At 40.3% G+C, this 26,341-nt stretch overlaps 1 protein-coding gene across 3 annotated transcripts in view; it reads right to left on the bottom strand.

Moving 5' to 3' along the window:
• Positions 1-7,049: 7,049 nt before the first annotated feature.
• Positions 7,050-26,341, bottom strand: part of il1rl2 (interleukin 1 receptor-like 2) — a 32,245-nt gene continuing 12,953 nt past the window's right edge. For all 3 annotated transcript variants that reach the window (XM_079619936.1, XM_079619937.1, XM_079619938.1), the window contains 8 exons: positions 20,120-20,282; positions 17,130-17,301; positions 16,013-16,069; positions 15,572-15,686; positions 15,336-15,475; positions 15,118-15,258; positions 8,609-8,767; positions 7,050-8,066 (listed from right to left, as the gene is read on the bottom strand). In XM_079619936.1, coding sequence (XP_079476062.1) covers positions 7,687-8,066; positions 8,609-8,767; positions 15,118-15,258; positions 15,336-15,475; positions 15,572-15,686; positions 16,013-16,069; positions 17,130-17,301; positions 20,120-20,282 — 1,327 coding nt within the window. In that variant the 3' untranslated portion in view covers positions 7,050-7,686. The remainder of the gene's footprint in view (positions 8,067-8,608; positions 8,768-15,117; positions 15,259-15,335; positions 15,476-15,571; positions 15,687-16,012; positions 16,070-17,129; positions 17,302-20,119; positions 20,283-26,341) is intronic.

Genomic DNA, 26,341 nt, shown 5'->3' with positions numbered 1-26,341 from the left:
CCTTTAAGGAACATGGCTTAAACCAATAGAGCCCAGTATACAAAAAGTACATTTTCAATCAGTTTACCAAAGAAAGCTCTCTACATTTCCAGAATTCAAAGAGCAGATGAGAGTAGAAGAGCTAAATTACGGAAGCTTACCTAGATGAGTGCTGAAGTTTCCACAGTGTCCGCTGGTCAAAATCTTGGTTTCATTCAGACCCAAGAAAAGTGGAGCATGGTTAAGAGAAGAGGTAGTCCTCGTCATACAAACGAGACCAGACTATGAGTTGAGCTGAAGTGTGTGTATAAGTAGTGAAGGTGATGAGGGTGATGATGAGGTGCAGGTGTGTGTGATCAGGACTCAAGTGAGGGAGTGCGCTGTGATTGGCTGGTGTGAGAGCCTGGCAGATCTGTAGCAAGGGTTAGTAATGCATGTCAAACAGCAATGTGCTTTTTTGTTAAACAGTAATGTGTTGTTGTTTTTTATGTTATCAGCAGCCATTATCAGTCAACTTGTGCTAGTAGACCCAGGGCCTGTTTCAGAAAGGAGGTTAAGTGAAAACTCTGAGTATGTTAACCCTGAAATGAGGGAAACTCTGGGTTTTCCGTTTCAGAATGGGAGGTATATCAAACCCGAGAAAGCAGAGTAAGTCAAGCCCGTTTCTGAAAGAGGGGTAACTTATACTCAGAGTCAGTTACCATGGTAACTTACTCTGTGAACCTAACCTGGTCTGGAGCAGGTTTTCTTCGGTAAACCCAGAGTTTCTTGCGGTCTCCTCCCCTTTTTTAAAGAGGAAGCGGTGTTTAAACACCTCATTCATTCTTTCTGTACATTTATTCATTGCTGTTTATACTGTTGTTTTTTCAAAAAAAAAAATGTATAAGATGAATATAACTCCTTAACTGGCAACTGAAAATACAGTAGATTAGAGTTACATCATGTAGTTCTAAACAAATTCAGAATTAAACTGTGGAATTTACTGAAAATCACTGCAGTGTGTTCATCTGTGCACCAGAAGTTGATGGACCCTGGGGGGTATATATTATAAATATATTATATTAATAATGTTATTATTAATAATGTTATATTAATAAACATTATATTAATAATATTATATTAATATTTAACATTACCTCTGGCCTCTCTGTGGCAGCAGAAACTGTTTCTTCATCCCCATCATCATGTGAAGATGAGCATTTGGTTGAGAGCACTTTATAATAGGCCTACTATTTGTCATAATTTCTGGTGTATTGAGTCGGCTACTTACAACTGCCTGGGGTTCTGTTGGTACAGGAGGCTCCAAAAGACAGATATTAGATATTATTATCAGAATCTGTTGGGACCAACGAAAAACCCAACCCAAAGTAAAATAAATGAAAATATCAAAAATACCCCATATAAAAAATAACATGTCAAATGTTTGTAAAGTCAGGTAGCCTACCCATGATATGCTCAAGCCTTACCTGATTGAATTATGTTTTTATATTTCATTTTCAGCTGCTGCCACGTTCTTTTAATGCCTGCAGGATTGCACATAGCCTACATGTAAATTAAAATTAGGTAGAATAACTGTTCTTCCAGTTTCACCTGATATTATAACAGTTGGGTAAGTTTCTAAAATAGTTATTAATTACTACTATAAATGACATCTTCAACGGTATAATTAGATTAATGTAATAATTACTATCTTTAGAAAGTATTGGTCTACTTATTATTAATTACTAAGTCCCATATCAACCTCAACCACTTGAACAATACAACGAGGAGAGACATGAAACTGCACTTCTAATGCTTTCAAATTAACAATATACAAATGCATGAATTATTCTTGAATTGACCAAAGTGTGTAGAGGGAGAAGGTTACATTCAAAATATACCTTTTAAAAATGTATGTTAAATCCACTATTGTTTTATACAGAATTGTTCTATAGTCTATGCAGTAGCCTATTTAATGTAGGCTAATTATAATACATCAGATTTTATTTTAAATTACAGAAGAATTAAGAGTAATCCCTTTAATTAAATTACAATATTTAGATTACTTGGTAATTACTTACACCCAACACTGTATAACAGTAATTCCTCTTTTTGTCTGGCGCTGTTGCCATGGTGACTCATAATATCTGCGCTCCATTGATAATGGCTTTTTATAGTTGTGGTGCACGCGCTAAACTCAGAGTCAGTCAACTTAGAGTTGATTGAACTAACTAATTTCAGCTGATCTGTAACCGAAAACTCAGAGTTTCCCATCTCAGGGTAAGTCAACTCAGAGTTCAAGTTTTAACTTAGAGTTGGTTGAACCTCCTTATTGAAACAGGCCCCCAGTCTTCTAGTTAGGTTTCCAAACAATAAGGGTTTCACAACAGGCTGAAAATGCACTATTATTTATTGAAGGAAAATGTATGAACAAGTAAACACTTACAATAAAGGAAAAGCAAAATATAAAATACAGTGAAAATGTATACAAAAATTAAATAAAGGCAAATGCATAAAAAAGGAAGTTGATTTACCAAAAATAAAAATAAAAGGCATAACGTAAAAGGGGAGCAAAGGCTCAGGGGAGACCACGGGCCTGTACCATGAAGGTAGCTGAACAAACTCGGGGTTACAGGATTAGGGTTAGGGTTGACAAAACCAAACCGATGCAATCAGGCTTTATTGGTACCATTGGCTCATCAACTTTCTCTGTCAACTCAGGCTTTGATCTTAAGCTATGATTACTCCACGAGCGTGTGCACATACCAAAGTGATGTTGGCACCAAACAACCAATCGCGTTCGATTCATAGAGCGAGAGCGACATATTTTTCTGCGGAGGAGCAAGAGATAATCATTCAGAATTACGATGATGAATTTAAACATAAGCAATACGGTCTCTGCTGCCAAAGCAAGATAGGACTGTTCGAGAAACATTAATGATTGCGTTAATACATATAGGCTAAGTTAAACAAATACGTTCAATATTCATGTAAAATATACATACATGTATGTTTAATATAGCCTGCCCTATATTTTTATAATATATAAAAAATGTGCATGTACTAAGAAAGATTAATATTCATTGATTTTTAGACGCAACCCCAACTCCAAACGTTCTTGGCAGCAGATAAAGAAAATATAATTCAAAGTGGTGAGTATTTACCACAACCTTTTATTATTTTTGTGAACATTTTATCACTAACACTGGTTTGCAGCAAACAGAAAAAGAGTGAAATTCAGAATACACTGGCAGAGAAGTGGTCTCTAGTAGCAATAAGGGACGGCCGATTATGGATGGGATTACAGGTGCTACAATCTGACCCTGCAGTTCTGGCTCCTCTAAGCAAGTAATGTGTGACATACTTTACTATATTTTTTAAGTTTTAGCTATGGCTGACTGTATGTTCTGCAGTAGAGGGAAATGCAGTGTCCCTGTTGAAGCCAGCACACATGCACAGAGTCTCCCACACAAAGGTCAGTATGCAGCAGACAGAACACCAGAAACATACTTTACAACAGTTATGCTTTATATTGGCCTACTTTTATTTATTAGGGTGGAGGAAATGATAAAGACACTGTGTTCTGAGACAGTTGCTGAGGTGAATGCACTTGGCTTTTTATTATGGCAAACATTGGAATGTATGGCATAAAAAAGGGACTGGCCCTTACACATCTCTTTTATTGTAGGATTTTTCACAACCCGTCCCAGAAACTGAAGCCTCTACCTCAACAGGCTTCAGAAGAAATGTGAGCAAGGTAAGGATCTAAAATCCTTGACATAAATTACAGTCATGTGTTTTTAGGAAGTCAAGGAACTTTTGTGATTTGATTAGCCATCATGTTTGTGGTGGAATTATGTTTCAGGAGGAAACAGACTCAGTCAGGACCCTTTACAAAAGGAGATTATAGAGCTAGACTGCACACTAAAGGAGCCTGGCTGTGAGCTGAGGATGCTCAAAAAAACAGCTGGATTAAACTGGTCTCAGTATTTGACCTTATTTAACCAAGTAACAGTTTAGCATGAATATTTATTAATGCAACTTTCTCTTGCTTTCTTTCTCCCTCCCATCCCACAAAACCAATTAAACAGTTTGAGACCTATCTGCAGTTTCAATGTGCTTTTATTAAGTGTAATATTGTATGGTGATTGCATCTACATCTGCACCAGCTGGGTGGTCAAGTGGGATCGGGTCAGTTTCATCGGGGAGAAGCTGGTTTTGTGGTGGTTCTCGCTCCCTTCTAATGGTGGCTATATTGTGCAGAATGGCACATGCAGACACTATCTGTGATGCCTGCTCTGGTGACTCTTAAGCACCGAAGACAGTTGAAAAATGCCTTTAGGATGCCAAAGGTCATCTCTAACTTCACTCTGTACTGTACCAAATTTAGCTTGCTTTCCTCAAAGTGCTGACACAACAGAAAGTATATCATTGTTATATCTGTTAATGTTACTATTAATTTAAAGATTCATCTCACAGAAAATAATCATTTCACATGTTCACATCATCTCTACCTGAACATTAAGGGTGTGAAAGGACTTTCTATTAACATAATCTGCCTAATGTTCTCCTAGAGAAGTGGAGATTGCAAATGTGTGCAGGCTATTGCTCCAATGACCGATAGGGAATCCTATCATAAGATCAACCGAATAATAATAAAAAAGTTTTAAAATAATTCTTAACATGTACTGTAGTACATTTGTGAAATTTGCTTTTTGAAAGAAAAAAAATTTGTTCATGTGATGTCACCCTATCAATATATCTTACCGGCAATTTTATAAAAGCCCTCTTTTATGGACATGGTCGATAAATGTCCGGGGAACACTATTAATGAAACTATTAATTTACTCCTGCAGAGCGAGGACCACCTTGCGAATCGTTCGACAAACCGTGTTTTCCCCTAAGTCCTGTGCATCACCGACCGTGCAAGTATGTACCATTTGCAAAAAAACGCAATGCAATAATTTGCGGTAGCCTCCAGTAAGTGCATGGATTCGACATGTCAAGTCAAGTCAAGTCACCTTTATTTATATAGCGCTTTTTACAATACAGATTGTACCAAAGCAGCTTCACAGTGATAACATGAAAATAATACAAAAAACAATTTCATCATCGTCCACCTTTAAGGCAGATCTATAATATTGTTGAATATTAAATGTCCCCAACTAAGCAAGCCAGAAGGTAAGGCAACAATATCAAATTCTTCATGTGCGGCTCAAGAAGTTCGCAAAGATAAGATATTGGTTCCGCGGAAAATCTGTATATTTTATACAAGTAACTATCAGGAAAGGAAAGGGGATTTTGTCTGGCTAAAAACTCTTTCTCTACGATGTGCTCGTCTAACAATTTGCGCTGAGATGTCCACAGGATTTGGAAGAAAAGTGCAACAGACACTGGGAATTAGTTACGTCACCTATATGTTTCTTTGCTCACAGCTGATTGGTCAAACTTCAGTCTGCGATCTAGAATCCAGAGCATAACCTTCCCCGGAGCAGGTTAGCCGTGCAGCATAAGATACCATGGCGACGAACACCGCTTACAGCCGAACTACTTTCATAGTACCTAAAACCCCGGGTTGGCGGAAACTAAGCTGAAACATAGCTGGCTAGCCACCTAAACCGGCTTCATGGTATAGGCCCCACGACCTTAAATAAACAAACGGTTCACCAACTAATTTAGGGAGGAGCTCTAACTAGTTTTCCTGTTATTACTGTAAAGATGCTTTGAAACAATCTGTATAAAGCGCTGTTCAAATAAAGGTGAATTCACCCAGGCATTCACATGAGAGCTGAGGCTTCTGAAATAGTGCCAAAGATGAAAGTGCAAAAAGTGATCACTGATTGAAAAGACTGCGATCAATAAAAAAGACTGAATAGACTTTGAATGAATAAATAACATAGTAAAATCAAAACCAATTTAAAAAACAAGTTCTGTACTATAACGCAGTTAAATACAAAATGAGCAACATAACAAGAAAAAACTTTTAAAGGTCCCATGACATAGGGGTTATTTTATTATTTTATAATGTGTCCTGGGTAGCCCTTATAATGTTACTATGTGTTGTAGATTAAAATTTTTCATAATTTAGAAATAAAAGGCATTTTTCCTAGACTAATTTTAGCCCCTGATTTGAACGCTCTGTTTGAAGGGGCGTGTCTGTGTGAGTCTTCAGTGTAACCGGCCACTGCTGTGATTGGCTGACATGCTTGCCTATGAGATAGCTACTTATTACATGTGAAACTCTCTCGAATACTTTTACTACAGCTATTATACGTTTTTACTATTACAGCTATCGAGATTAACAAATCGTCAGAAGTTTTTAAAGTATTTAGATCTATTCCCATCACATAAAATGTTGCCGTGATGAGCATTGAGATGACAGTCTGTTGTTGATCGCGAGAATGAAGATATCATTGCAACGCAGTTTCTGCACTCGCTCTGCTTTCTCCAATGCAAACACGATGATGTAAGTACAGTAAGAGCTTCATGTGCAGTGTAACCGTGTCATTGATTTCATAACGAGTTTGGCAAGTGTCCAGATAAACTCGCCCTGTGTGGAAAGATTGTTCTTTGATCGCTTTCTGTATATAATTTATTCACAATTTAAATACGATTATTTTCATCCTACTAAAAGAAACGATGTAACGGAGCTGTTTGCGTGTCCTGATGTTTTACCTCAGAGTTTAAGATATAACCGTCTGTTACAAAATGCTCTCTCTGGGTCAGAGGTCAGGTCTGAATATTCACTGAGATTTTGTTAAAGGTTCAATAGACACAGGAGAATCACTGTATTTAGGAATAAGATTGCATGGATGTTTGAACTGTACCCCGTCCATGTTTATCAGAAATGGTAACACTAACCGAACTGGAAGAAGTTGTATGTCTAATTGTAGCTGAATCCTGGATATAATATCATGGAGTCATTCTCCAAGTTCTGTGTGTAATATTGTGTAACAAACAGCAGTTTAAACTGTTCAAGTCAAGTCAAGTCATCTTCATTTATATAGCGCTTTTAACAATGTAGATTGTTTCAAAGCTGCTTTACAGAGATAAACGTATAATTTAAGAATTAAATCACTAAAATACTTACTGCTTTCAAAAAATGGAATAGTTACTTTTTATTAATATAATAAAAATTACAATAAACAATTATGTCACCAAATAATTGTAAAAAATTCAATTGGCAAGCAACTTTGACATGCTATGACATGAATTCCGACGAAAAAAATCTGAGATTGTTTTTGTTGCATTGTTGTTTTTAATATTCTCCACAAAAAAAAAAGAATGAACAGAAATTTGTCTGACATGAACTGTAGAAAATGTAAAAGCTGACTATTTATTATAAACATTTTAGAAGAAAAAAACAATTATCATAACCAACAAAAAATAAAGGAAAAATAAAAACAAACAAACAAATTAATAAAAAGAATAGAAAGGACTAGCTGTTGCTCAAACAACTATAAACACTGTCAAGGTTTTCACAAACGAGGTTTAATCTAGTCCCAGACTAAAATTAATGTTTGAGCTGTTTTAACTAAAAGCATATATTAAAGATGTCAGTGCCATTGTTTTGTCTCTAGATTCACACCAGTAATGTTTTTGCTAAGGCAAGTTTATAAAATCGACTTAAATGCCCTAATTGAACTAAAGCCTAATCCTGGCTTAATCTATGCCCTGTGTGTAAAACCGAGCCCAGACTTGCAGCTGCACTAGTTCAACATGCTGTATTTACTGCCTTTGAGCCGGAGGCATGTGGTAACGCACGTATTTCCAGAACCTTCTGTTTGCACGATCACTGGCGTTCTGCCTCCACCTGAGGATGCCTTTGGTGCGGTGGATGAAGCGCAGAGACTCGGGCAGTGAAGCTTCTTCAACACCGTCCTCCACCTGCACCAGGAGGACCTTCAGACCCTGCTTCACCAGAGCATCATACAGACCCACTCGCTGCTCGTACGCCGCACACATCTGGGCACAGGACGATTCTTCCAGTCGCACAGCATCGTCTGATATCAGGGATTTCTTGGTGGCATCGGTTTGAGACTGTGATGTAAGAACAATGATCAGCCTTCGACTTCGGCTCATTCTGTCAGCAATGACTTCATGCACCGCTGAAAAAGAGACTCGATTAGTGTCAAACGTTTGGTTTTTAGCAGGATTACACTACAATATACACTAAAAAATATTTAGGTCTAAATTTAAGATCTGTGTATTTTATTTGCATATAAAATATCTATCTATTTGGATTAAAAATATTTAAATCAACTTAACGAAATTCATATTTGTCAGTCATGCATAATAAAAAGAGTCCGAATTATGACAAAAAAAAAATCATGGCATAGTTTATGATTAACTATTTGCATCTATTTAATTTATTTAAATAATCATATTTTCCATTTAGTGAAAAACGTTGTGAAAACATACATTCATAATTTGAACAGGATGTTATTGTACTATACTTCTTACATTAAACAATTTGAATGACTCATTGATGAAATGATTCAGGGAATCATGGGGGGGAGAAATCAAGTTATTTCAGAGCAAATACATAAATAGACATTCATACTGTCTAAAGGCTGAAAATGTTTGAAATACATATTTTTAGCTATAAACCGAGCGGACCCAGTTGCTGTGCATGGGACAGGATGTTTACCTTCGCCAGGAAGTTCATCACGACCACTGATGAACAGTTTATAACCATAAAGATCTTCAAGCACTTCAGGAAGGAAATGCAGGCCAAAGGTCATTGCGGAAGATGAGATGAGTTGGTCACCATGGAGATAACTCACATACGCATCATATGACTTTCCATCTTAAATGAAGCATAAGAATAATCAATACACAATAAAATGACGATATAATTATAATTTGATAATTAATAATGATGAAAAAGCAGTGCTATGCAGTTTTTGTCACTGTGCTGATTGTGATTCAGGTCAGAGAATCAGGTCCCTTTCTGTCGTATCTGATACATGCTTGAATCGAACAATCCATTAACTAATAACTTTTAAAACTAATAATACTCCTTAAAGATGGCAATGGGACTACTATCAAGACTATTTTTCACAGTTCATTTTATTCACATTACTGTGATGACAATAAAAAACAATGATTTGAAAAAAAATTATGTACATTTTAACATACTTAATGGTACTATTATTTACCTGGTTTGCGGTAATTTATAGTAATATCTTCAGAATTACTGAGCAGTCTTGTTTCAAATATAATACTTGTGTTGATGCTTAATGTAGCACTATCTAGTGTAAATGATAAATCATGTTTGAGATTTGTGCTGGCTACTGTATGCAGGCCACCAGGGGGCACCATACAGACTTTATCAAATAAATTGCTGATTTTCTATCAGAGTTAGTACTGGCTGCAGATAAAGTACTAATTGTGGTGATTTTAATATACATGTAGAATAGAAAAAGATGCATTGGGATTGGCATTTAAAGACATTCTGAGCTCTGATCTAAATTTTTAAATATTGCTGATCACTCAGGGTTAGGGTTAACCCTAACAAAGCAATAAATGGGTTAGCTCCGCAGTACTTGAGCGAGCTCTTAACGCATTATAGTCTTTCACATCTATTGTGATCTCAAAGCACTGGCCAGTTAATAATACCTAGAATATAAAAATCGACTGCTGGTGGTAGATCCTTTTCCTATTTAGCACCAAAACACCAAAAGTCTTCCTACCATTGTCCGGGAAGCAGACACACTTTATATATAGACTAAAAACACATCTCTTTAACCTGGCATACACATGAAAATTATACATTCCTATTATTCAAATCAGTTAAATGATTATTAAGCTGCAAAAATTAAGTCAGCCGGAACCGGGAACACTTTCGTATAACACCCAATGTACCGTTACATCATAAGAAGAATGGCATCTATGCTAATGTTAGTCTTTCTGCTTAATCCAAGGATTACTGTAGCCAGCCGGATCCGGCCGTATCCAGATCAGATGGAGGACCTGTGCCTAGACACGACCACAACACATGATGTAGTCGGCACGGATCCGGGCCGTATCCACATCAGATGGAGGACCTGCGCCCAGACACGACCACAACTCATGATGTAGTCAGCCGGATCCGGGCCGTATCCAGATCAGATGGAGGACCTGCGCCTAGACACGACCACAACACATGATGTAGTCAGCCGGATCCGGGCCGTATCCAGATCAGATGGAGGACCTGCGCCTAGACACGACCACAACACATGATGTAGTCAGCCGGATCCGGCCGTATCCAGATCAGATGGAGGACCTGCGCCTAGACACGACCACAACACATGATGTAGTCAGCCGGATCCGGGCCGTATCCAGATCAGATGGAGGACCTGCGCCTAGACACGACCACAACACATGATGTAGTCAGCCGGATCCGGGCCGTATCCAGATCAGATGGAGGACCTGCGCCTAGACACGACCACAACACATGATGTAGTCAGCCGGATCCGGGCCGTATCCAGATCAGATGGAGGACCTGCGCCTAGACACGACCACAACACATGATGTAGTCAGCCGGATCCGGGCCGTATCCAGATCAGATGGAGGACCTGCGCCTAGACACGACCACAACTCATGATGTAGTCAGCCGGATCCGGGCCGTATCCAGATCAGATGGAGGACCTGCACCTAGACATGACCACAACTCATGATGTAGTCAGCCGGATCCAACCGTATCCAGATCAGATGGAGGACCTGCGCCTAGACACGACCACAACACATGATGTAGTCAGCCGGATCCGGGCCGTATCCAGATCAGGTGGAGGACCTGCGCCTAGACACGACCACAACACATGATGTAGTCAGCCGGATCCGGGCCGTATCCAGATCAGATGGAGGACCTGCGCCTAGACACGACCACAACACATGATGTAGTCAGCCGGATCCAACCGTATCCAGATCAGATGGAGGACCTGCGTCTAGACACGACCACAACACATGATGTAGTCAGCCGGATCCGGGCCGTATCCAGATCAGATGGAGGACCTGCGCCCAGACACGACCACAACACATGATGTAGTCAGCCGGATCCGGGCCGTATCCAGATCAGATGGTGGACCTGCGCCCAGACACGACCACAACTCATGATGTAGTCAGCCGGATCCGGGCCGTATCCAGATCAGATGGTGGACCTGCGCCTAGACACGACCACAACTCATGATGTAGTCAGCCGGATCCGGGCCGTATCCAGATCAGATGGAGGACCTGCGCCTAGACACGACCACAACTCATGATGTAGTCAGCCGGATCCGGGCCGTATCCAGATCAGATGGTGGACCTGCGCCCAGACACGACCACAACACATGATGTAGTCAGCCGGATCCGGGCCGTATCCAGATCAGATGGAGGACCTGCGCCTAGACACGACCACAACACATGATGTAGTCAGCCGGATCCAACCGTATCCAGATCAGATGGAGGACCTGCGTCTAGACACGACCACAACACATGATGTAGTCAGCCGGATCCGGGCCGTATCCAGATCAGATGGAGGACCTGCGCCCAGACACGACCACAACACATGATGTAGTCAGCCGGATCCGGGCTGTATCCAGATCAGATGGTGGACCTGCGCCCAGACACGACCACAACTCATGATGTAGTCAGCCGGATCCGGGCCGTATCCAGATCAGATGGTGGACCTGCGCCTAGACACGACCACAACTCATGATGTAGTCAGCCGGATCCGGGCCGTATCCAGATCAGATGGTGGACCTGCGCCTAGACACGACCATAACTCATGATGTAGTCAGCCGGATCCGGGCCGTATCCAGACCAGATGGAGGACCTGCGCCTAGACACGACCACAACACATGATGTAGTAAGCCGGATCCGGCCGTATACAGATCAGATGGAGGACCTGCGCCTAGACACGACCACAACTCATGATGTAGTCAGCCGGATCCGGGCAGTATCCAGATCAGATGGTGGACCTGCGCCCAGACACGACCACAACTCATGATATAGTCAGCCGGATCCGGGACGTATCCAGATCAGATGGAGGACCTGCGCCTAGACACGACCACAACTCATGATGTAGTCAGCCGGATCCGGGCCGTATCCAGATCAGATGGTGGACCTGCGCCCAGACACGACCACAACTCATGATGTAGTCAGCCGGATCCGGGCCGTATCCAGATCAGATGGTGGAGCTGTGCCTAGACACGACCACAACGCATCCCTGAAGTGTCAGCAGAGATTGTGTTACTAGACTCTCCATTGTGAAGGCCTCATCGACACGACAGCCATTGGCACTGATCCTCAACAAACTCGTCCCATGCCAGCATGACTCCGATCTTCAACCAGATGGAACTGGATAGTATTAATAATAGATTTAATAATAATAGATTTTACTTATAACGTACTTTTCATTCCGAATAATCTCAAAGTGCTACACAGGAAAATGACAGTAACTAAAAAATAATAAAAACAATCAGCACATAAAAGCCTTTCTGAATAAAAAAAAGTCTTCAGTTCTGCTTTAAAAGTGTCCAGGCTCTGCACTGCTCTCAGCTCACTCCGGAGGTGGTTCCAACGCCGCGGTGCAGCTGAACAGAAAGCTTGGTCCCCCATGGTACGAAGCCTGGTGGTGGGGACCTGAAGAAGCAGGTGGCCTGATGATCTGAGGGTGCTGGGGGGAGGATTTCAAAGTGATGAATTCTTGTACTCATGTGGTGCATGTCCGGTGAAACATTTTTGTGTGAGCAGGAGAATTTTGTAGTCGATCCGGAATGAAAGGAGCCAGGGCAGTGAGTGTAGAATGGGAGTTATGTGATCATATTTTCGGACTCTCATTAGGACTCTGGCAGCGCTATTCTGGATGTATTGTAGCTTCTGGATATTTCTGCCAGAAATCCCAATGAAGAGTCCGTTGCAGTAGTCCAGCCTGGTGGAAATAAAGGCATGAACAAGTTTCTCTGCATCTTGAAGAGTTAGAAGGGGACGGAGTTTGGAGATATTTTGAAGATGGTGGAAGAAGGTTTTGCAAATGTGTTTAATATGGTCATTGAAGGTCAGCTGCGGGTCAAACCGAACCCCTAGGTTTACGACTGAGGAGGAGAAAGTGATGACCTCGCCGTCAAAGATAAACTGAGATATGGGAGAGGAGTGGATCAGATGAGGGGTGCCAACAAGTAGTGCCTCAGTTTTACTGGAGTTCAGCTGGAGGAAGTTGCTTTTAATCCATGCCTTTATCTCCTCAAGACATGTGGTGAGTCGTGTCAGGGCTGTGGAGGGGCTCGGGGTAGTTTAATATAAAGTTGCATGTCGTCAGCATAACAATGGAAGGATAGTCCATGTCTGCTGATGACAGAACCGAGGGGAAGCATGTAAAGAATGAATAAGATTGGGCCGAGAACCGACCCCTGCAGAACACCACATGTAACAGGGAGCAGCCTGGACTCATATTCTCCCAATATAACACGCTCAGTCCTGACAGAAAGGTAGGACTGAAACCACTGCAGTGCTGTTCCCGACAGTCCAACTGTGTTGTGGAGGCGGTCTCGGAGGATGGTATGGTCCACTGTGTCGAATGCCGCTGTTAGGTCGAGGAGAATGAGCAGTGATGGTGATCCTGAATCAGCTGCCATAAGAAGGTAATTTGACACCCTGAGTAGAGCTGTTTCAGTACTGTGAGCCGAACGAAAGCCTGATTGAAATATCTCAAATATGTTGTTGTGTTTTATATGGTTGTGAAGCTGAGAGGCGGCTTCCTTCTCTAGAACCTTTGATAGGAAGGTGAGGTTGGAGATCGGCCTGTAATTTCCCAGGATCTCCGGGTCTAGGGTTTGTTTCTTGAGTATTGGACGGATGACAGCAGCTTTAAGGGCAACAGGGACGAAACCAGTTTTGAGAGAGAGATTAACAAACTCGGTGATGATTGGGCTGACAATAGGAATGAATGACTTAAGCAGAACAGTCGGGATGGGATCCAAGGTGCAGGTGGACGGATTCATTTTTTTTATGGTTTCCTCAACGTGGCTCTGCTGAACCTCAGTGAAGTGCAAAAGGAATGGCAATCTCCCGGGCAGGGGGTTGGAGGATGGTGGAGACAGGGAGGAAGAGCCAGATATTGAAGAGCAGATGTTATTGACTTTAGATCTAAAATGAAGCTGTTGCATCGCTCCACTGTGGTTTCAGTGGATGAAGATGATTTCGGCTTCAAGAAATTGTTTACTGTAGAGAAAAGCTGCTTAGAATTTCCAGTATTTTTATTGATGAGGTTGGAATAAAATTTAGAGCACGCACCCTTCAAGGACTTAAGATTGCCTTTTGATGGTCGCGGAAGGCAAGCTTGTGAACAGTTAGACCAGACTGTTTACAGCAGCGTTCCAGGATACGGCCCTCAGTATTCTGATTGTTCCAATCCAATCTGACTTCTGACCTATAAAACCCTGCCTGAATCATAATCATACACTGATTGTTCATTGGCCAGAGGAGAACTGAGTCTGGTTTCTCCCAAGTGTTTTTTTTCCCTCCATTCTGCCCTGATAAGAGTTTTGGTTTGCTTTTTCGCCTTTGTTGCCATTGGCTTTTGGCTTGCTTAGTTGGAGATATGAAATTTAACATTTATTTTAATATTCAACAATATTATTGATCTGCCTGCATTGACACCATTATATGAGAACTGATCTGAGCTTGACGATGACATCACGGTTTTCTCTAGAGTGGCTATATATATATATAAATTAACTAAATAAAAAAAAAAATGACAACAAAAATTAAACATCACTGAACTTACTTAAGCTGGACTGTGATGCTATTTTCTTCTGGAAATAAACTTTGTTGCATTATTTTTCTGTTATGTCTGTAAAGCTGCTTTGAAACACTCTGTATTATAAAAGGCCCTATATAAATAAATGTGACTTGACTTGACTATATTTTTAAAAGCGTTAAATAAATGAAGGTGACTTGACTTGACTGATATTTAGGCTGATAAAAAATGCTGTATTATAGTAATGAGATTCTTACGAGAATATAACAAGAACAGGAGTTTAAAAAAAACATTCAAATGCATTATGATAATGAGAATTTTTAAATGTGCTTAATTGTCATGAAAATAATGTTTTTCCAAAAAAACAAAACCACTGACATGTAATTGAAAGCATCTCTACAGAAAACAGTCGGTACAAATCTGAGGTAAAGACGTACCGCTGCATACGGCAGAAGACGAGCAAACATCCCTATAAACCAGAACCAGATCGACTCTGAAGAGGAACGCCACAGCGCCCAGTAACGTGACCAGAGCCACCAGACCGAGGCCGATCCAATAATGACGCTCCTTCTGACTAGCTGAGAGAAAAAGAGAAGGAACAAGTTGGAAAAGGGGACATAATCAAAAGTATTGTCCAATGTAACTCAGAGCTGACCTTGGATAAGCCGGACTGTTCCAAAATCTGAACCTGCAGGGTGTTGAACGAGACATGTGAGATCAGTGTTCAGATATTCATCTTTGACTTCTGAGATGGATAAAACAGAAAGTTTGTACAGCTGCTCGCTCTCCTTAATGCTGGAAAAACAAGACATGCAAAAACAAAGTGGTTGGTCACATCATACACAAAACACTCTCTCATTATATAAAGAGCAAAGTATCTTTTGTCCTTACGTGGAGCTCTCGTAGCTCAGATTGAGACATTCACAGTCACTCGTCCAGAATATGTCAGTTTCTTCCATGTCGTTCTTCCCAACAAGAGCTTTGCAGCTCAGCTTGAAACTTTCACCTGCGGTCACATGAATATTATTGCACTTTTCAAAATGTTTCGGTTTCATGACTTTTCTTTATATTGCAATTCAATAAACTCGTCTTCGTGTCATTCTAATTAAAAATTCAATTTAATATGCTGTGTTTTTTTTACAAATTCGATTCAAATTCACACTCATGAATGAAAAGAGATCATTCCTAAATGCTAATATGTTTGCATACTTTTTTTGCAGATCACAAAAACACATAAATGGCCTCGAGTTAAAACAATACAAGTACTATTGGGATTGACGAATTGACACGTACAGCAACAAAACATTTAAGCGTGTCATCGCCGTCACTCACCTAGTGTTACGGTGTGTGTTTCTTGCTTTGGGTAGATGATTTTAGGCTTCGTCACCACTGTTACACACAGAGAAACATTCATCACATCATCCATCAGAGTCTCTCCATCAGCGCTGAACTGCCGTCTACGGTGTGTGGATGTTATTAGGGCACGCACTTCTTATTTCAGGTTCTTAATTATTTAACTATATCAAGTTAAAGGATTTTGAAACTATGCAGGATTTTTTTTTTAAGTAAAGGGACAGACTCATACAAAAATAATGCCTCTCAATCATCACTAGAAGTGGCTGTAGTTTATTACTTTCTTCTTGAATTGCTCGGGACGTTTCTGCCCTGTGGCCAGTGTGTGTGTGTGACGCTCCAGCCAATCATGATGCAGCATAAACGTTTGAGGCTTGAGCACCCACGGAAAAATACCAGATATTCTCCATTGATTTGAACAAATAAAAAAATCTATTGCAGCTTTCAAACACTATTATATTCCCCTTTTTATATTTATTTGAGGCCGTTTATATAGCGTTATTTTAAATGACAAATGTCAAGAGCGCATACAAGTAATGCACAAGTACAAATCTCTCAACAGGCGTATTTCCTTCACTCTCACAGTAAACTGGACGCACGTTCTTAAATTTACAGTTTCGTGGCTCTTCTGCTCTCGCTCGGATATTACATGCACGTGCTCGAACTCAAACTCTCTGCTTGCTCTTTCTCTAGAATGCTCTTCTCTCCTGGATTTAATGTTGCCAAAAGTTTTCAACCACCAGACTTTCACTCTTTATTTCATGAGATAGCATTTTCTAAGTTATTTTATTATTTAATAGTTATTTTTGAATTAAGTGCTTATTGTAAATAGGTACAGTTGTAGTCTGAATTAATGGTACCCCTGGTAAATATGATCAAAAAAGGCTGTAAAAAATAAATATGCATTGTTTATCCTTTTGATCTTTCATTAAAATAATTCACAAACATCTAACCTCTCATTGAAGTAAAATAATTGAAAGTGGGGGGTAAATCACATTGTGAAATAAATGCTTTTCTCCAAAACACGCTGGCCATAATTATTGGCTCCCTGTTATTAAAAAAATTATAATTTTAATTGAATTGAATTGTCATTTACCAAAATCTGAAGGCTGGCTGTAGATTTTTGTAGTCTGGGCAGCAGAGTAGTTCAGCCCTTCAAAAGTAAAATTCACAAAGCAAGTAAAGAGTCCAACCATCTCATCTGATCTGTCCACCGGGAAAACCATACTGTTTTTTCCAGTGGAAAAAAGTGGAAGTGGAAGGCAGTTCTACAGAGGGAGAACAGAGAGATTACAATGAGTATGTACAGTACACACACGCACAGCCAACGTAAAGTAAATCCTTTAAAAGAGAAGACCGTGTACGTATGCAACTCCAGAACCCACAATGCTCAACATATTGATGATTAAAGCAATGTTTTGCCATCTGCAAAACTTATTTGACATTTTCTATCTTTGATGAAGGTAGTATTAACCACCGGATGTACAGTTGGTACTCAACCAGAATAATACTTTACCGCCGTGGGAACGGTATGGTTGGTGATACCAACTGTGATAAAAAAAACACTTTTCCGTTCCGATTAGCATAACAAATCGATTTGCCCCGCTCAGTGAAACACCCACTGAGAATTATTCTGATTGTGCCCTAGTTACTGGCGATTCTATTACACGGAACGTGAAAATAGAGACACCAGCCACCATAGTCACATGTTTGCCGGGAGCCAGAGCGCCTGACATCAAAGCAAATTTGAAAGTGCTGGCTAATGCTAAACGTAAATTCTCTAAGATCATTATTCATGTCGGCACTAATGATGTTCGACTCCGCCAGTCGGAGATCACCAAAATTAATATTAAAGAGGTGTGTGAACTCGCAAGTACGATGTCAAGCACTGTAATTTGCTCTGGAAGCAACTGTAAGAAAACAAAACTAGAGGTGTTTCGCATCTCATGGAAGGAGAGCTCGATTGCTTACAGAGAGGCTTTAAAAGCTGCTAGATCTGCTTATTTTTCAACCCTATTAGAAGAAAATAGGGCTGTCAGTTAAACGCGTTATTAACGGCGTTAATGCAAACCCATTTTAACGGCGTAAAAAAATTTATCACAAGTTTTTTTTCACATGCTTTTGCAACAACTAGTAACGTTATTAAAACTACAACACCACACCGGATCTAGCTAGACCAGAAACAAAACAACAGCACGCCGCACACACTTGTTTGGGCTTGCGATGCGAACCGGCCAAAGAGTGGACGAGAAGCGCAGCTCCGAGCCGCGTCTAGAAGAACTCGTATCGCACATCGGATGCGCACTTTCTCAGTTTATGGCCAGCAATAAAAACGCCGAACGGCGCCGCCGGTGTGTGTACACTCATAGAGAATAATGTGTTTGAATTTTAAATACGAGGCGCTGCGCTTCTCGTCCGGTGTGCGACCCGCTTTAACGTTACGTTTTGGGTGGATGAATGATGAGACGCCGAAATGGATGCCAATAAGATTCTGAATGGAAAGTTTACTTTTAAAAAGTTGCCAAATGGTTAAATTGACAATACCAAAGTGACCTGTGTGTTTTGTCATTGTAAACTGAGCTTTCATCGCAGCACGTCCAGTCTAAATACCACTTGATAGTCAAGCACACACACACACACACACCGCTGATACGTTTCTACGCCCACTTGTCAATATCAGTAATGTTACCTCGTCAGTATTTCTTTCACCCTTTTATTGATGGACAGTGTTACATTGTGTGAGAGATTATTTGCTCCAAGTGAGAATTTTAGTGTGAAATTGAACAGTATATGCCAATGTTGTTTTCAATAAAAACATTTGCACAAAGCAAGCCGATCCACTTTGCCATGTTGATAAGAGCATTAAAATTAGAAGAAAAAAAAAATGGGACAAAAAGAAATCAAGAGATATTTAGAATAGATAAAATTGTGCGATTAATCGCGATTAAATATTTTAATTTTTTGACAGCCCTAGAAGAAAATAAACATAATCCTAGGTATTTATTTGAAACAGTGGCTAAACTAACGAAAAAGAAAGCTTCAAGCCCAGAAGTTTCCAAGCAACACATCAGTAATGACTTTATGAACTTCTTCACTCATAAGATCGATAATATCAGGGACAAAATTATAACTATGCAACCGTCTAATACAGTATCGCATCAGGAAGTGCATTGTAGTCTCCCTGAGGGAAAATTTGATTCATTCATTGCTATAGGAAGAATAGATAGAGGAAGATATTCTATATAATATTCTATATAATAGAATATATAGAGGAAGAATTTTGCAAACTCGTCAAATCATCTAAATCGACAACGTGCATGTTAGACCCTATACCGACTAAGCTGCTGAAAGAGATGCTTCCAGATGTCATAGATCCTCTTCTTAATATCATTCATTCATCTTTGTCTCTAGGATACGTACCAAAATCCTTTAAGCTAGCTATGATTAAACCGCTTGTTAAAAAAGCGCAACTTGATCCTACAGAACTAGTCAATTACAGGCTGATCTCGAATCTGCCTTTTCTGTCAAAGATATTAGAAAAAGCAGTATCCTCACAACTGTGTTCCTTTCTTGAAAGAAATGATATCTGCGAGGATTTTCAGTCCGGATTTAGACCGTACCATAGTACCAGATCTGTAAAACCGAATTTTTCCATCTTAAAAATATATCTAAATTACGCCATATGCTCTCATTGAAAAATGCGGAACAATTAGTTAATGCGTTCATGACCTCAAGGCTAGATTATTGTAAACAGTCTGTCATAGAATACACTTGTTTGTTCACAGTTTGAATGTTCTTGTTTCTTTTCATTTATTTCCAAGATCTGAGGTGAATTATGTATTGTTGCTTTCAGTACAGCTATAAATGATATTCAATCTTACATTAGACACTTTTAACAGTAAATAAAGCACATAATCTGAACCTGAGATAATCATTGTCATACTTTGTATGCCATTGCAGAAATAGAAACCGTTTCTAAAAAAAGAAATTGCAATGCGGCGTGTCCGGTCAGGAAACTGTGTTACAACCGTATTAACCTGTAGTGTGAATATGTGTGTCACTTATGGTTCTGCAGTCATGTCTTACCTTTCGCCAGCTCACTTGAGCTCCAGGGTCTAACTCAAAGACATGAGGAAGGAAACATTTGACTTCCTTTGTGCTCTTTACGTCGTCTTGTCTGTTCATAAGGGGGCATGTTACATTCTGAACGGAGACCTCAAATATCATTTCCTGGGTTTCATTGCCATTTCTGCCGTATAGAACACAAGAAGAACAACCGTTGGGATGAAAGAACAGCCAATATGGAATTCTGAACACAAAACATACAATGCCAGTACAAAGGTGTTTTTATTTTATGTTTGCATCTTTACACTCTACACCTTGATTTTTATTTGATAATTCTCAGTTCTCAATATTTGGTTTAGCACTAGAACCACCAGGGACGTTGTATACATAAAACCACCAATGGTTAAAATTTACCCATAAACATGACTAAAAAAAAGATGACAGTTTAAATTTTATAGCACTTAAGTGTAGCTGTCCAAACAGGCAGTTTCGATTTTCTCCCATTTTCGGATTATTTGCTTTGGCTGTGTTAATTGCTTGGAGAGGCAGCTGTCCTCACTCAGGTGTTTGAAAGCACTATATTTCTGTAGTGTGCGCGCTGTCGCGCAAGCGTCAGCGGAAGCGTTCAGCTCTCCTCGTGTGAAGACCGACTCGGGTAAAGACCATCGACTCTACCTACGCGACTCCACCGAGCAAGGACACCTGCAAGGCACTTAAGTATCCTATTCTCCCTCTTCCTTGCACACTGGTATAGTATTTCCCTACTAAATATGTGCTTTCAATACATTCCTGTTGTCTCTCGACGGCGCTCTCTCATCACGCACAGAAGGCAGCGCAATACTGCTAATCTGCGTCACATCCTCTCATCCTCACACACACCTCTCTCTCTTTCTGTGGGTCTATGGAATTGTCAGTCAGCAGTCAACAAAGCTGACTTCATTCCAGCCTTTGCATCTCACTCTACTCTTAATATTTTAGGCTTGACTGAGACCTGGATTCGTCCAGAAGACTCAGCAACCCCTGCTGCTCTCTCAATCAACTTCTCTTTCTCTCACACTCCTCGCCAGTCTGGGAGGGGTGGGGGCACAGGTCTTCTCATTTCTAACAATTGGAAATACTCAACCCTCTCCTCTCTCTGCAATAACTACTCGTTTGAATATCATGCTATTACTAGGGCCCTATGAAATCCGTTTAATTTTTTCCCAAATTCCGTTTTATTTTTTCCCAAATTCCGTTTTAATTTTTGGGAATTCATTTTTTTTACCCTTTACTGTCATTTTAGTCGTAAAAAGAGTGTGCTTTTAATGTTAATGATTAAAATGTACACAAATAAAATAGGAATGACCTTAAATTTATTTAGGTAATTAGGGATGTTACGATACCAAAATTACAGTAGTTGGTACCGATACCTTTTACGGTTCTCGGTACCAATTTCGGTACCACAGCAAAATCTGTTGGAACTATTTTTTCTATTTAAAAAAATAAAATAAAAATAAAATTCAATGACTTTATTATTTTTGACGTATCATAAATTATAATCATAAGTAAATAATAGATATAGGCATTGAAGGTTACATGCTGTTTAAACGTATATTGCTTATAAAAAGATCAAGTGAAAAATAAGCAACCTTCTATGCACACATTACTGTACAACATGCAGTAGCCTAATATAATTATTTCTGTCAAACTTATTTTGACGGGTTGCCGAGAATACCTTTTGAGTTTCTGTTTCTGTGTCTGTGTGTCTATGATATGACAATAGTTTTTCTCAAATTAAACCGTAAAGTTTTCATGGAGTGACTCTCAGAGCGGCTCTGGAGATTAATTTCATCATGTCCTCATTATATCGTGAGGCAGCAGAGACTGAAAACAGCGCGAGCATCACGCGTGCTTCAGTGTGTGTGTGTGTGAGGTAAAATGAAACCGCGCGTCTGCGCCATTCAGAGACAAGCAGAACATGCAGGATTAATTTTTAAATAGTCTTTTTGCAGTTTAATATAAACAGACACTATATATATATATATATTAGTGGTATCGGCTACAGTGATCCTAGTAGTCTAAAGCCCTGGGCTTAAACACGGAAGCGACTGAAAGCAGCGGAGCCTATTAGTGCGTACGGTGGGTACCGGTACTACAGAATTTCATTAAAAATATGTAAATTCTGCGAAATTCCGTGTTAACACTAGATTCCGCGTTAATTGGCCAATTCCGCGATTCCGTCCGCGTTTCCGCGATCGCGGAAATCATAGGGCCCTATATTACACTTACAACTCCCATTAAGATCCATATTGTAGTCATATATCGCCCCCCAGGTCAACTGGGAAGCTTTGTAGAGGAGTTGGATGTGCTGCTGTCTTCTTTCCCTGAGGATGGCACCCCACTTGTCGTCTTTGGTGATTTCAACATTCATCTAGAGAAGCCGCATGCAACAGACTTCATCTCTCTCCTAGCCTCATTCGATCTCAAACGGCTCATCACCACAGGTACTCACAAATCAGGCAACCAACTAGACCTGGTTTACACACGCAACTGCATCACAGACAACACTTTGGTGAAACCTCTCCACGTTTCTGATCATTTCCTCATTACTTTCAATCTTCAACTCACTACCCTTGCTCCACCAACCCCCCTACCAGCTACTTTCAGACGAAACCTGCGCTCACTCTCTCCCTCCCATCTCTCCTCTGCTGTGTCATCTTCTCTTCCCTCACACTCACACTTCTCATCTCTGGATGTTAATACCGCAACAGATACTTTATGCTCCACTCTAACTTCTTCTTTAGACAATATCTGCCCTATCTCCTCCAGGCCAGCATGTACTACTCCCTCTAACCCCTGGTTATCTGAGGTTCTTCGTGAACACCGGACCAAACTCAGGGCAACAGAGAGGAAATGGCGCAAATCAAAAGACACAACTGACCTTAGTATGTATCAATCTCTGCTCTCTTCCTTTTCTGTTGATGTTCATGCTGCAAAATCTTCTTATTTCCACAACAAGATCAACAGCACTGCTAACACACGAACACTTTTCAAGACATTCAACTCTCTACTCTGTCCACCTCCACCACCACCCACCTCCTCTTTAACTGCTGATGACTTTGCTAACATCTTCACCAACAAAACAACAACTATCAGCAGTCAGTTCTCAACTCCACACACACAGGAACCCAGTCCAACCCCTCCCACTCCCAAACACCTTCTCTCCTCATTCTCTCCACTAACCGAGGAAGAAATATCTAAACTTCTCCTCTCCAGTCACCCCACCACCTGCCCTCTAGACCCCATCCCCTCACACCTTCTACAAGCCATCTATCCCACACTTCTACCAGCACTCACACACATCATCAACTCATCCCTCCACACTGGCACTTTTCCTACAGCATTCAAGCAGGCTCGGGTAACTCCACTGCTTAAGAAACCCACATTAAACACATCACTCTCAGAGAATTACAGACCTGTCTCTCTCCTACCATTCATTGCGAAAACACTTGAACGAGTTGCCTTCAACCAAGTATCATCTTTCCTCTCTCTGACCAACCAACTAGATGTAAACCAATCTGGCTTCAAGAAAGGGCATTCAACCGAGACTGCATTGCTGTCAGTCACAGAAGCCCTGCGGATCGCAAAAGCTGCCTCCAAATCATCAGTTCTCATTCTCCTGGATCTGTCTGCTGCCTTCGACACTGTGAATCATCAGATCCTCCTGTCCACCCTCTCATCACTGGGCATCACAGGAACTCCTCTCCACTGGTTTGAGTCCTATCTCACAGGTAGGTCCTTCAGGGTCGCATGGAGTGGCGAGGTATCCAAAGCACATCAACTGACTACAGGGGTTCCTCAGGGTTCAGTTCTTGGACCGCTCCTCTTTTCCATTTACACCACATCACTGGGACCCATCATACAGGCACATGGCTTCTCTTACCATTGCTATGCTGATGACACCCAGCTCTACCTCTCATTTCCACCTGATGATCCCACAGTAGCTGCTCGTATCTCAAGCTGCCTGGCGGACATCTCGGCATGGATGAAGGAACATCATCTGCAGCTCAACCTGGCAAAGACTGAGCTTCTCGTCCTCCCTGCCAATCCGTCTCTACAGCACGACTTCACTATCCAGCTAGGTTCAACTTTAATCACCCCATCAAGGTCGGTCAGAAACCTTGGAGTAACATTTGATGAGCATCTGACCTTCACAGACCACATCACAAAGACAGCTCGATCATGCAGGTTTGCACTGCACAACATCAGGAAGATCAGGCCCTTCCTAACTGAGCATGCAACACAACTTCTCGCCCAGGCCTTGGTTATCTCTAGGCTTGATTACTGCAATGCTCTTCTGGCTGGTCTTCCATCATGTGCAACTAAACCTCTACAAATGATCCAGAATGCTGCAGCCCGTCTTGTCTTCAACGAGCCCAAAAGGGCCCACGTCACTCCTCTGTTCACCTCTCTGCACTGGCTACCACTCGCTGCTCGCATCAAGTTCAAGGCATTGACGCTTGCTTACAGAACGACCACAGGCTCAGCTCCCTCCTACTTTCACTCGCTCCTACGAGTCTACATCCCTACCAGAAGCCTGCGATCGGTGAATGAGCGACGGCTCGTGGTACCTTCACAGAGAGCCACAGAATCACTCTCCAGAACATTCTCATTCACGGTTCCTTGCTGGTGGAATGATCTCCCTACCCTCGTCCGGAATGCAGAATCCCTGACCACATTCAAAAGACAACTGAAAACTCATCTCTTCCGTGAGCACTTGACATAAAAAATAAATAAAATAAAAAATAACAAAAAACCCTTCTCTTTAATCCTCCCTTGTTTTTGGCTTATGCTACTCTGAGCAATGCCAGAACTTTGTATTTTGAGCACTTCTTGCGTTATTTTTGCCTCTTCACGATGACTCGTTTGCTGTTAGTCCTCAGTTGTAAGTCGCTTTGGATAAAAGCGTCTGCTAAATAACTAAATGTAAATGTAGAAAAAAAAAACTTAATATGCTATTGATTTCACAAAGTAAAGTCTAGAGTCATGAAATTATTGTTTTTAGTCATCAACTATGTTTTTGTCCAGTTGTTTTATGTTCAAGGCTATTTTAAGCATCAGGCTAAAACATTTTTTAATGGTGAATATAGGCTAAACCAGCCTGCAATGACAACGAGAATTAGAAGGAAATAAATACATAATTTGGGTGGTGTAATATTATAGTATGATGCAACGACAAATTCAAGCGCACAGTTTCACCTGATTAATTATTAATTTTAGTTATATAATTTATAATGTGAATATAAGAGAACACCACCAATAAACTTGGGTTAATTATTTTAAAAAATAAAATAAAATAACATCAAAGATCGGAAATATTTTTTTTTCAGGTTATAGTTACTAGTTACTTCTCACAAAAAGTAACTGAGTTATTAATTTAGTTAGATCATTACAAAAGTAACTAATTACCAGGGAATGTAACTATTGCGTTACTAAAAAAAAACAAATTGAAAAAAAATAAAAACAATAACTTGGATACCCCCAATATTAAATATGTTACAGTTTTTTACAGTCGCTAGGACACATTTCTCAATGCTTAGGTCACTTTTTCAAAACTCTTCACACAGTGAGCACAACAGAAGTCTATGTGGGCTAAACTGTGGATCATTTATCATTCATCATTCAATGACTACATCTTTCAAATTACATGAACTCTTTTCTCACTTCGACACAACAACCGCCAAAACTCTGTGTACCTACAGGCCAATCTGCACATGCTTACATACTGTTTTCAAAATTGTTAAACTTAAGTTCAAAACAATAACATAATACAAAACTGAATAAGACAGCAATTTGCTACATTTCTACCGTAATATTGTCATGAAAAATATTTTGAATCTAAAAATTAAATGCTATAAAAACAATTGGACAATTGGACCAACCACAGCTGATTGTATCTGTATCGGTGGATGCTGTGTATACAAATTCTTGTATTTTGGAATTACTCAGTGCAAAAAAAACTATACATTGAAGCATACTGCATCATATCTGATTCGATTCCAGTCACATCTATTGCAATGAATTCTAAACAGTAGAGAGGTGTCCTTAATTTACAGAATAAAACATTGTATAATGCTCCTGTTGTTAGTGTTTTTTAGGTCATTGTTTTGTGCGTGATAGAGTGTGTTTGTTGGCTGTCAACCTGTGCTAGCGTTATGGAAGAATATGCTGATTTGAGACATGTATGAAGTGATTTGGTAGTTT

This window comes from Phoxinus phoxinus (assembly GCF_949152265.1).
Source record: "Phoxinus phoxinus genome assembly, chromosome: 7".
Lineage (NCBI taxonomy): Eukaryota > Metazoa > Chordata > Actinopteri > Cypriniformes > Leuciscidae > Phoxinus > Phoxinus phoxinus.
The sequence above is the reverse complement of the archived record's forward strand: the minus strand, read 5'-3'. Positions and strand labels throughout refer to the sequence as shown.